Below are 12,335 nucleotides of genomic sequence, written 5' to 3' on the forward strand. Positions count from 1 at the left end.
GTGGCAGGTCTCTCTTGCACCCCGCTCCCCACCCAGGGGGCGTCTTTCTTGACTCTGCTTTCATCCTGGCACTCAGCTCCCTCTCAGGTCCTTCAAAGGGTCCTTGTGTACCCACCAGCCAAGAACAAGGAACGAGCTGTGTCTTCAGAAATCTCCAGCAACCTTGGCCCCAGACAGGCCCTCCGACGGAGATGGCGACAGGAACTTTCACACCAGAAAGAAAATCAGTCCCCTTTTATTGAGAAAATAGAGTCGCCCCCTCAGTCTTTTCCCAGGTGATTCGATCCTGATACGAGGTGGCATCCTTCTGCAGCCATCCCCAGGGACCCCTGAACCTGAGTGGGGCGGCTCACGAGGGCCACGCCGTCCCTTCACAGGGGCGAATGCTGGTCTGCTTAGGCCCTGCAGAAGTAGGCGTGCAGGTCGGGCAGGGTTCTGGAGCGGGGCTGGGACGGGCATGGGGGTGCCGGGGCAGGGTTGTGGCTGTGGGTGGAAGAGTGGCCGAGGCAGGTCGTGTCTTGCTGAAATGAGGGAAGTGGAGGGAAGAACACCACCTTCTCCCGAGGCCTGGCCCCTTCTCCCTCCAAATTCTTCATAAATAAAACTTCACATTAGTAAAGGAATGTCCACTTCCAGGGTCAAACCGGCTGGTTTCCGGCTGGGGAGCCAGGCCTCACGGGGCTGCAGGAGGGCCCTCGGCTTGGGCTGGGTGGGCAGCACCGTGACTGCTGGGGCCGGAGCACTGCTCTTTGGCCCTGCGTCAGGGGGTGAGGTGGGGCTGCAGCCCATCCAGAGGTTCTGAGAATCGCTGAGGTAGTCAGAGTGGCCGGTCATGCTTCCAGACAGACGGGAGCCGGAGGGAGCATCACAGGACGCAGCTAGGAGTGAAGCCGACTGGGAGTAGACTGGGCAGCCAAACCCCAGGTAGGTCAGGGGGCGGGGGTGTGCTGAGGGCCTTCTGCGGCTCAGTCTCCAGGAGACCCAGGGGCGTGAGAGGGCCTGTGTGCCTGCACAGGGCTCAGCTTCTCCTGAAAGGGCTGCCTGGGCCCGTGGGGAGACTGAGGCATTTCACAGGAGAAGGAGAATCTTCTCCGTGAAGGTGAGAGGGCAGCCGCAGACCCATCCAGGGGCAGGTCCAGCCCAGGTACCTGAGCACAGGGTTCCTCCAGAGGCCACCAGGGCCTCCCACCGGGTCAGAGGGAGCCAGGCCACAGACCCAGGTTAGGAGGGCTGCCAGGGGCCAGTGGCCTCGCTCCCCAGAGGACTGTCTCCAGTCCGGGCAGTTCCAAATGTTCCCGGGCCTCAGCTCTGGCTACCTGCACCCCACCACACCTGGGGACACGTAAGGCCCACCCCTCCGCCTCCCCGCGGAGACCAAAGGCTGTGCCCTGGCCTCACACTTGCAGCCCCATGTCTTCCGGGGCTCGAGGGCACACGCCCTAGCCTACCCTGGCGGCCCGCCCGGTGTCAGAGCACCTGGAGCTTGCGGGAGCAAGTGAGGTTGCCGTGCACCAGACCCCACATGGCAAGCAGCTCGGTGGGCAGCAGCTTGTGCACGACGAGCATGGAGCGGAAGAAGCAGGGCTCCTTGTTCATGCGGCTGTTGCGGTTCCGCGAGATGCCAAACGTCTTGAAGCCCTCGTGGGCCGTGGGCCGCACACCCAGCACCTCCAGGCACATGCCCAGGAAGACGTCGTCGATGGGGTAAAGCTCCAGGGTGTCGCAAGCGTGGTGCAGGCGCCGGGCCAGGCCCCCGGCCATAAGGAAGCCCCCTCCGCCTGCATACGGCGGGTAGCTGGCCTGGCTGTACAGGGCCCCGGGGATGTAGTATTTGTTATCCTTCCTGCGGATGGGCCGAGCGTGCTGAAGGACGTCACCCACAAACAGGTCTTCCTGGGGCCGCCGGTCAGCCAGAAATTCCAGCAGGTTGGTGGGGTTGACGAAGACGTCATCGTCGCCCTTGAAGATGAAGCGTACGTCGGGGCAGTAGATGTCAAGCCACTTGAGGAAGTGGATCTCCTTGAGGGTCAGGTTGAAGAAGCTGTCAAGAAAGTCCCACTGCAGGATGTCCCCATAGATGCGGTCCTCGTAGGCCAGCAGCTGCTGGTAGTGGGCCCTCTCCTCCTGCTTGGAGGCTGTACCCAGCAGGAAGAGGGTGTGCACGGCGCCGCGGCCCTGGCCCGCTGACTCCTGCTCGCGGCCCCAGGTCTGGCGGATGGCCTCGCGGCGGTCGTGCTGTGTGATGACGGACTTGACAACCACCAGGAGATAGACGTCGCCGCTGCACTTCTCTGGATGGTTCAGCAGCATGGGGAAGTATCGGCAGTGGCGATAGAACAGAAACTGCTGGAAGTGTGGCTCCAGGCCCTGGAACCAGGGCTGGTGGGTCAAGTTTACATTGGCTGAGCAGTTAGTGGTAGTCACATCCCAGGCCTGGGGCCCCCGTGAAACCATGGGTGTGAGGGTGACCGCATCCTTCGGGTTCTTCCAGAACCTGTCAGGGTTCACCAGGTGTCCGCTTGGTTTCTGGGCCTTCTGTAACCCGAGGGTGGGTAGCAGGGGCTCCTGCAGAAACTGGCTGGGGGTCAGACTGCGCTGGAATACTGTTACAGCCACAAGCAGGGCCAGCGACAGGCACACACTCTTGTAGATGGTTCTCTTCCTGGGGGGGGGGGGCGCGGGTAGTGAGGTGGGGAGAGGATGGTACAGAGAAGAAAGGATGAGTCAGTCCCCTTGTACAGAGGTGCAGTCCCAGATGGGCAAGTGGACCCTGGACACAGACTCAAGTCCCTGGGCCCCTGAGCGGTCAGAGGAGGGTCCTGCTTCCTCTCTCATCCTGACCTCCTTCCTCCAGGACCAGGGGAGCCACACAGCACAGAGCTTAAGTACAAACACTGTGGAGTCAGGCTGCTAGGATTCAGATTTTGGTCCTGCTAATTACAAGCTGAATGGAGAGGTCCAGTGGGTCTCCCTTAACCTCTCTGAGCCATGATTTCTTCTTTTCCGAAATGAGGATAGCATGCAATTGGAGCGCTAGCTGCAGTGCCGGGCACACAGTGGATATGGAGTCGGGGGAATGCTGTGATTCCCCGAGGATGACCTCTGCCCTGCTCCCCACCTCTCCCCCAGGCACCCCCTTTGCTTTGTGCAAGCCTGGTGAACCATCAGAGAGTACACCTGCTCAAAAAGTGTGGGGGACATTGGGGAGCCGGCTCTAACTTGGGACCTGAAGAAGCCTGTCCCTCCCCCGTCCCCCTGCGTCCATGTGACCCAGCAAAAAAGAACAGCTCTCACGGTCGACAGAGGCCTGAAAGTGGGGCGAGCATCTCCCAGCATGCCCACTGCCCCCACACGCCCACTAGGAGAGGTGAAGTCCCCCAGCTCGCAGCTGTATTCCCACTCTCCAGGGTCCCTCATAACAAGTTAGCCTCACCACACCCCTTTCGGAAGCAGAAATCCCTGGACCCTGAGCCCTTGGACCCCAGGACCCTCTCTCCTCAGCTCACACTCTGGGGGTGGCCAGTCCCCCTGCCATGTACTCTCCTATGGAGACATAGGAGCTGGGGACTCCGGTGGCGGGGGGCGGGGCAGGCCAGAAAAGTGTAGCCTCACAGGGCCAGCCCAGCAGGGAGATGGCCCTGAGTGCCAAGAGGGGAGATATAGGAGAGACAGACTGTAAAGTGGTGAGACAGGAACCAGGTAGAGCAGCCTGGAGTGGCCTCAGGACCGGCTGATTAGGCGGCAGGCACCCGGGGCGAGTGAAGGCTGAGCCCCATGGACGGCAATTTTCCATGGGGTCCCAAGATTTCCTGGAGGAAGACTGGATCCTCTCAGGTGCTGGGACAGGGATGTGACCCAAGACCGGATCCTCCCAGGGGGTGGGAGCGGAGTGCTCCGGGCTGGCTTTCCCGCCCTGGGGGTTTCGGCAAAGCCGTCCACACCCCAGGTCGGGAGGCCGGACTGGAGGAAGTACAGAGGGGGTCATCCTCCTCCACTCCAGGCTGGTTCCACTTGCACCACCCCACTTCATTTGTGGGAAAAAAGCCCCCAACGGGAGGAGAGGAGAATGGGATAGGTGGGCAGGCGGGAGGCACGAGCTCCCCGGGAGGAAGGAGAGCCACTCGGGGGTTGAGGGTAGAGGACGGGTGTCGCCCAGGACGCAGGAGGCCCTCGGAATGGAGGACGGGACCCAGCTGCCGGCGAGACCTTGCGTCGCTAACTCCCCGGGTGCGGGAGTGGATGTGCGTGCCTCGGTGCCCGGGCGTAAGGGAGCAGAGGCGCCGCCGGGGAGGGCTGAGCGCACGGGCCCCGCGGTCCCCGGTCGCCGACCGGCCGGTGCAGGCGTCGCGCACAGCCGGGCATCTCCGGCCACCGCTGTGCCAGCCCATCTGTGCCCGGGAAAGTGAGGCCAGCCCGGGACACCCAGCGGGGCATGCCTCCCCGCGCCCCCAGCCCGGGTCCCCCGGCCCGACGGCCCCACTCACCACAGAGACATGGCGGCCCGGTCCAGGGCGGCGGCGGAGCCGGGCGCGCGGATCGCAGCTCTGGGCACCGCGGCTCGGGGACGGCGGGCGGGGACCTGGACCGGGATGGGCACCGGGACGGGGGCGGGCGGGGGCGGGCATGGGCGGAGGCCGGGACGCGCCCCCGCCGAGGCTTTCCTCTTCCCCGCGGCCGGAGGAGGGGCCGGGAGGGTAGGCGTTGGCCCAGGTACCTTAACCCCTTCGGCGCCCCCGGCCCTCCATCCCCGCGGCCGCGCGCCGAGCCCTCAGCCCCGCGCAGGGCGGCAATTACCCATTTCCCGGGGGTGGCGCCCGAGCCCCGGGAGCGCCCGGAGCCGCCCAGGATCACTCGGCCCGAGCGTGAGTGGCTGAGTCAGGACTTCGGAGCCCACGAGGGTCACTCACGCCCCCAGGGACGCGGTTTCCCCCGCGGGGCTTCCCTGGGGTCGCCGGCCCCTCTGGACTCTTGCGGACCGGGACCCCACCCACCTCCAACCTCCCCAGGCGCGCGGGGCCCAGCCATTTCCCTCCGGCCCCGTCCGGACTTTTTCTGGGTGGGGGAGGCAGAGGCAGACAGGGCTTCCTTTCCCCCCTCTGTTTCCCTCTGCCCTCTCCCCTAACACCCCCCGCCCCCCACCCCCGCACCTAGCTACCTAAGGCTGGGTCTACCGAGGAGAGGGACTGGGGCTGGGAGAGCAGAAGCCCGCGCAGAGGTCAGGGGGAAGCGGGGCTGCCTGAGTGGGGACCCCAGCCCAGGCCGCAGCTCAGCCCTGAAACCTTCTCTGTGTCCCCGGACAATAACCCTCTCCATCTCTGGGGTCCTTCTTGCCTCTGGAAGCCCCTCCTCACCACCAAGGAAAGGCCTCTCTGCCGGCCCAAACTTCCTTTTCATCCATCAACAAGTATTTCACTCGAAACCTTTTTTGTCCCTAAGCCTTTATTAATCTGTTTGTGTACGACACACCCAGGGACTCCTAGGGAGTGGGCTGCACAAAGACAGAGAACTCACAGGGGCGTTCTTGGCCCGGGTGGGTCTGGGGTGGTGGGCGTTCCATCCAGGTGACTTCCAGAATCCTCTAACAGGTAATGTCTGTCCTAGCCTTGTTCCATGGTGAGGTCCCATCACTGAGCTTACAGTAGGGCCTCAAAAAGGCCCACAGTAGGGCTTCCCTGGTGGAGCAGTGGTTGAGAGTCCACCTGCCGATGCAGGGGACACAGGTCCGTGCCCCGGTCCAGGAGGATCCCACATGCCGCGGAGCGGCTGGGCCCGTGAGCCATGGCCGCTGAGCCTGCATGTCTGGAGCCTGTGCTCTGCAACGGGAGAGGCCACAGCAGTGAGAGGCCTGCGTACCGCAAAAAAAAAAAAAAAAAGGCCCACAGTAGTGAAACAGAAGCATTTCACAGTCCAGTAAATAACAGCTAACATTCATCAAGCAGTGCAATATGCAAAGCACGGTCTAGGCCCCTGCGTGAAATGACTGAGTCCTACAGGCTGCTATTATTACCACTTTACAAAGGAGGAAATGGAGGTGCTGCCTCCAGTGGGTCAGGTCTCATAGTAGGCAAACCCAGGAAGCCTGCCTGGCTCCGGAGGCAGGCCCTTTTGCCCTTCACTCAGGGAAAGCAGTGACAGGGAGCAACTTCCTGCCAAGGGGCACCCAGGGAGGCCAGGAGGCCAGGAGGCCTTCAGGTACAGTCAGAGGCAGGTAGTAGGAAGCCTAAGGACCCCAGCTGGACCCCAGGCCCCTGAGACTCCGGTGAGGAGCCCTTTCTTTAAGGCTCGAGGGCCCATTGGGGGGGTAGGAGAAAGCCAGCACTCAATAGCATTTTTCCTGGATGTTGCAAGCCTCAGGGAGGGACTGTGAAGGGCCTTTCAGGCAGAATTCCAGAGGAGAACCCTGGGACCAGCGCCTTAGTAACAGCCCCTCCCAAGTACCAGAGCAGGAAGAAGGTCTGGTCTGCAGCCCAAAGCCCCCCTTGGCCTGTCAGCCTGCTCTTGAGGGCCACCCACAGTCCCACTGACCACCCATCCTGCAGGGCACCAGGTAGTTCACTGCCCAGGCTTCTGTGTTCTCTTGCTTTGTCCTGCAAGCATGGCCTTGAGGGAGGGCTAGTGCTGGCCTGGCTGAGGAGAGTCCGCCCTGCCTCAGCACTGACCTCTCACCTGGAAGCTGCGGGGTCTTTTTAGGAGCCTAATAAGGGGTGGACACAGTGATCTCTGGGAAGGGAATTTGAGCCCAGGGTTAGGGACTGGAGCGGCAGTGTCGGGTCCGTGGGTCTGCACTTCCTGCATGTCACCGGGGGCAGGTGGCTTATCGCCCTGAGACCTGTTTCCTGGCAGCACGGAATTACAGAGATGACGCATGTGAAGCTTGATCAGTGCCTCCTGCGACGTGGCGAGCCAATCCATAGGCCCCAGAACCCAGGAGGGTTCAAAGGTGACAATGGGAAGACCGCCGCCAAAGGCAGCAGAGTGTTTGCCAGTGGAACCTGGTCCATTGAGAGGAACAATTTGTCATCATGGATTCATTTGATCTGTGCCTCGGTCGGACTCAGCCTGGGAAATGGATGACAGTTAAATACTCGGTGCTCGACTCTGGGGTGGGAGCCAGGCCAGCCCCTGGTCAGCCTGCACCGTCAGTCTGACAGGCTCCCCTGGGGCTGCTTGGGCCTGTCCCTCTCAGGAGTGCCAGAGCTCACCCAGTCTGGCCCACTCCACCTGTCCCAGCCCCTGCCCTTCGGGCAGAGTCCCAGCAGCAGATTCCTGCTGACGTCTCAAGCCTTGACGGGGGTGGTCGAGTGAGGCCCCTGAGGAGGCAGAGGTCAGTCTGCAGATGGAATCTGTCACCTGCCCCACAGCCGTGGCTGAAGACAGAGGGAAGCTGCAGAAACTGATCCGGGAGGTGGAGGGGGCCCTGGAGGGAGGGTGGGGGAAAGGAAGCAACCGGTTAGGCGGGGCTGGCGTGGGTCCCAAGCATGGTGGAAGTGGGTCAGCTGTCCCTGTCACATGGTCATCCTCTGCTCCCCTCAGGTTGACGCTCTGCCCTGAAAGAGGGAGCTCAGTGAGCCCTGCCTGGGAGATCGCCAAGAGCCCCCTCCCCCTCCCCCTTCCCCCTCCCCCTCCCCACTTTCTTTCACATCAGCCCCACCAACCCTCCAGAACTGGTTGGGATCCTGACCCTGCTGGTTTCCCCTGGGATGAAAGCCCGGGGCCCAGAGCCTGCTGAGCCCTCAGATGTGGAGGGCCCTCTGCAGGACCAGAGGATGCACTGGGCCAGCCTCTGGCCAAGGTGTGAGGAGCTCTGGGCACTTGGGAGAGAGGGGATGGAGTTCAGAGCTGGGCAAAGGCTGCAGGGTGGAGAGTGGCCCTGGCTGTGGTCCCTTAGGTGCAGCATGTGTGAGCGTGTGAATTCACATCCTCCCCAAGTAGGAGTCTACGCTCCAGGGGCAGCCACGGCCAGTGCTCCGAGGGTGGCCATCTACACTTGCACCATGGGGTCTGTTCATTCACACTGGAGTGTCAGAAGCCATCGCTCTTTGGTGAAGGTGTGTGCCTGGCAAGAAACTGCGCAGGCCCCTCTGTTCGAGCCTGAATGAGCCCCATAACCCAGCAGAGCAGTGCCCTGGGCCCAGAACTTTCTGTAATTGGTCTTGGGTGCCCCCCCACCTACAGTGATCAGACTGGAGGGTTAGCCAGTCCTTGGTCAGCATGAGCATGTCCTTGAATTTGCCCTGGGATGGAAAGTGGTTCTCCCTCGGGCTCCCGGGCAGGGGTAGGAGGTCTGCTTTTGTGCTTCTCCGCAATAGGTGCTTTAAGTGGGGCAGCACTGATTGCACTGTCACACACCACCTGTCCAGGAGGTGTGGGGTGAGGCCCACTGTCCTCACCTACCTCTGGTCCTCAGAGGCCACCATATCCCCAGCAGAAACCTGACCAACCCTGCAGGGCATGCTGGGAGGGGCTTCCTGGTCAAGGGGGGCAGTGCACACACTGGCACTGGAGGAGCCCCCCGCAGGCAAACTCTGTCCCCCCTGCAGTCTTCCAGGGGAACGTGTTTCCTGTGGGTTGGCCCTCCCTTTAAAGAGTGGGAGGAGCAGGAGGCGGTCCAAAAGGAGTGAGCAGAGAGGTGGGGGGATGGGGAAGAAAGGGGGGCTCGGGGAGGGGGCAGGGAGGAGGGACAGGGTTTTGAAGCATGGGTGGTCTGGCTTGGAGTCTGAGAGGTCACCTCACCCAAAGGAAGACTGGGCCAAAGAGAAGCCCAGATCACAGGGGCTTGAGAGAAGATGGGAGGAAGGTAAAAGGGGCTCCTTGCAGGGTCCCCATATGAGCAACACAACGGGCAACCCCATTGCTTCCAGGGAAGCCCGAGATGCCCTTCTAGGGCCAAATCCTGATGGAGCCAAGACTGACTCAACAACTAAGAAGGTGATATTGCCATAACCGGTGAAGCTGCTTTCAAATCATGATTCCAGGGCCTGCCTGCAGAGAATCTGATGGAACCTGGGAAATTGTATTTTCCCACTTTCCTAGATGATTCTGATGCACAGGAAGGTTTGGGAGCCACTGGTGTTGAGCCCTCCAATTCCAGCTCTTTTGGTCAGCCGTGGGCAAGGGCCAGCACAGGGACAGTTCCTCCTGGGAGCCTGGGGACAGGAAAGACCTAGTGGGAGGCAGGTGTGGAGGAAATCAGGCCAAGATGGAAGAGCTGAGGAGTTCGCTTTTCCCATCGAAGCAGGAGGCAGTTGAGGAAGCGGCCGCGGAGTCAGTGGCTTGAGAAGACGGGGGGAGGGTGGCCACAGCCCTTGTATGGGATCTGAGAAAGCCAGGGAGGGACAGAGGCGTGGTAAGCGCCAGGCAAGGGTGGTCCCGTGCGCCCTGGAGACTCAGACCTGCGACTGAGGCAAGGATTGTCCGGGGCCCCTCTGGCTGCAAGTGACAGACACCCAAATCCAAGTAGCTCAAGCTTGTTTGATGGGCCAGTGATTGTGTCTGGGGGGTTTGGGTGCCCCGATCGGCCGGGCCTGGGTCACGTGTCCGCTGCTGTAGTCGGAACAACTGTGAGGGGGCAGAGCCCTTAAAGGAAGCTGCTATTCTCAAGAAGGCAAGGGAAGAGCTGCCCGGGCCAGTCCTCCCGCTGACGCCCCCTTGAACTCTCAAACTGCCCTGAGAAACAAGCCCTAAGCCTGAGGGCCCCAGAAGGAAGAAGAAGGGTGGTGTCTGTGTGGGAAGTGTCTGTAAATGTTTTCCTGACAAGTCCTTCTCTCCAGGCTGGCCACTGGGGGGATGGGCACAGCCCCCTTGCGGGGCTGGCCTCCCCTTTCCTGTGCCTGGGCCCCCACTGGCTGGCCTGGGGGCAGCCGAAGCCACCCTGGCCTTTGTAGGGGTGGGAGCCAGTCACATGTGGGTGGAGCTGGTCAGACGAGAGAGAAGCCACAATTGAAACAGGCCCAGGAGCAGGGTCAGGGCGGCCTGTGAAGAAGTTGGGCGGGAACGAGAGGCACACTCCCCGGATGCTGCCCTGGACACAGGCCAGCTGGGCTGAGCCCCAGGCTGCTGTGGGCAGGGTGTGGTGGGCACTCACAGCAGACACACACAGAGCCACACAGGCAAGCAAGCGACAGACCCAGACACACACACACACACACCCAGAGACAGGCAAGAACACACGGACGTATTTAGAGACACACAGCACTCAGACACAGACACATTCACACACAGAAGCATGCATGTTTGGCATGACAGTCATAGTCATACACACTCGAGATACATGCACACCTGGTAAGAAATACACGCAGACACACTTATACACCTACAGAGACACACACTTCCACAGAGAGAGGCACATACACACACCTAGACTCACCCATAGACACACCCAGATACTCATCACACATGCACACACACCTTCACACACACACACAAGTCCAGGTGGGAGGGGCTTCCCCCAACCAGCTCATCTGCTACCAGTGAAACCCTGCTTGGCAGGCCTTTGAGAATGGGCTCGGCACCATTGGCTCGGCATCGGATCCCTACTGCATCCTTGAGTGGCCTCTTCTGATCTCCTGCAGGTCCTCAAGCCTATGCCCACCCATACCTCCAGAAACCTCCAGCTACTGACCACAGGCCCTTTGCACCACCCGAGTCTACCTCCCATCCCTACCCCAGCTGCCCTGGCCTTCCTCTCTCCTTCACCAAGACTCCAGCTTCCTTCTGCTCAAATGTGCTCCCCCCTGCTGCATCGAGTGAACTTCTGCTCATCTTTCAAAACCCACCCCAAATGTCCCCTTCCTTGGAGTAGGTGCTCCCTCTCTTGGCTGGCATCATGTCTGTCTGTCTGTCCCCCCTCCACCTGTCCCACCACAACCAAGAGCAGGGGCAGGCCTTTCTGTTCTCCTGGCGGCACGGGGTGGGGGAGGCACAGATGCCGTTGGCTGAATAACAGAGGGCGTGAATTACCAGCATTGGCTGCCTCGAGGAGACCCTGGCACAGATGAGGCCAGTCTCGCCACAGCTGTATTCAGAGGATGACGGGGTGTACCCACCCCAGGGAGCCTTGGGAGGTCCAGACAGATCTGCAGGGCTCCCGCCCCACCCCCAGCACACACGTTCAAATTCACACTGACACGCATTCACACGAGGGTGGGCATTGTGCCCTCTCATCCTGGACAGCTGGGTGCCCCCTCCCCCCAGGCCATCAATGACTCACATCCCCGCCCGCCAGGCGGCCGGCTTGGGCACACACAGCCTCCTTTCAGCCCCTCGGCCTCAAACACACTAGCTTAGTCTTCCTTCCCGGCGCCTCCCCCTCGGCTGTGAGCCGGCCTGCCCTCCCCGGCCTGGCAGCTCAGCCCCACCGGGAGGCCTCCCTCCTCTCCGAAGCACAGGGCTCCCTGTCTCTCGTCACCCGGCCCCTGTCCAAGCCCTGAATGGCTGCCTTTTCATGGCCCAGAGCCTGGCCAGGTGCATTCTGGGCAGCCCTGCTCCTACCACAGCCCGCCGGGTAGCTGTTGGCCTGGTGCTGCTACCACCGAGGGGCCAGAGCCAGAGGGACCACTGAGACTCTAGCCGAGACTCAGAGCCCCAAAAGTCCCTCCTAGGCTCTGGTCAAAGGCCTCTCCACATTGACAAAGACTCTTCTTCACACACATACCCTCCCACCTGCTTCCCTAGCAGCCCTGGAGAGCTTGGCCAGAAATGGAGTTTCATTATTCCCATTTTACCTAAGGAACAACTGAGGCCCAGAGAAAAGTCAGCCTGCTGGTGAATGGCAGAGCTGGGACCGGGTCTCGGAAAAGACTGGTTAATAACACGATGGGCCTTGCAGAACTGCAGTGAGCACGGTAAAGGGCTGAGCCAGGAGCCTTGGAGAAGGGGTCCAAGAGTGGGCTTCATGTGACAATGGTCACAAAATCTGTTTTGGGCTTTGTACCCAGCACCCCTCCCTTTTGGTAACAGACCTCCTCCCTCTGGTCTCAGGGTGGGCTCTCAACCAGGCTGGGCCAGTCAGTCTCTTATGCCCCCTCCTGCCCTGACAGCATGCTTGGTCCAAGGGGGTGGGCCTGTGACCTAAACTGGGCCAGTCAGGGCTCTGCCCTGGGGAGTGGAACCTGGGGAGGGACACCCCTTTCCTCTCTGGTCACCAGGCTTTTGAGAGTGTGGCTCTGAACATATTGGGGAAGTGTTGTGCTCACGCACCCCGTGCCCCACTCACAAACAACAACAAACAACACGCACAGCAAACAGAGAAACAGGGCCGGAATCCTGGATCTAGAGGCCCTGTGGTTGGCAAAGTATTGCCCCTCCCACAAAGCTGTCCCTGCCCTGACCCTCAG

General features: G+C 61.3%; 1 protein-coding gene across 1 annotated transcript; it reads right to left on the bottom strand.

Annotated features, from left to right (window-relative positions):
* Positions 1-219: 219 nt before the first annotated feature.
* B3GNT7 (UDP-GlcNAc:betaGal beta-1,3-N-acetylglucosaminyltransferase 7) lies at positions 220-4,910 on the bottom strand. The gene is made up of 2 exons (XM_027118613.1): positions 4,485-4,910; positions 220-2,662 (listed from the first exon to the last, which is right to left on the bottom strand). The coding sequence occupies exons 1-2, from the start codon at positions 4,493-4,495 to the stop codon at positions 1,468-1,470; spliced, it is 1,206 nt and encodes a 401-aa protein (XP_026974414.1). The 5' UTR covers positions 4,496-4,910; the 3' UTR covers positions 220-1,467.
* Between the last annotated feature and the right edge of the window lie 7,425 nt (positions 4,911-12,335).

The sequence above is a fragment of the Aethalodelphis obliquidens genome, unplaced genomic scaffold (assembly GCF_003676395.1).
Source record: "Aethalodelphis obliquidens isolate GAN/ISIS:26980383/991018 unplaced genomic scaffold, ASM367639v1 scaffold2, whole genome shotgun sequence".
Taxonomy (NCBI): Eukaryota; Metazoa; Chordata; class Mammalia; order Artiodactyla; family Delphinidae; genus Aethalodelphis; species Aethalodelphis obliquidens.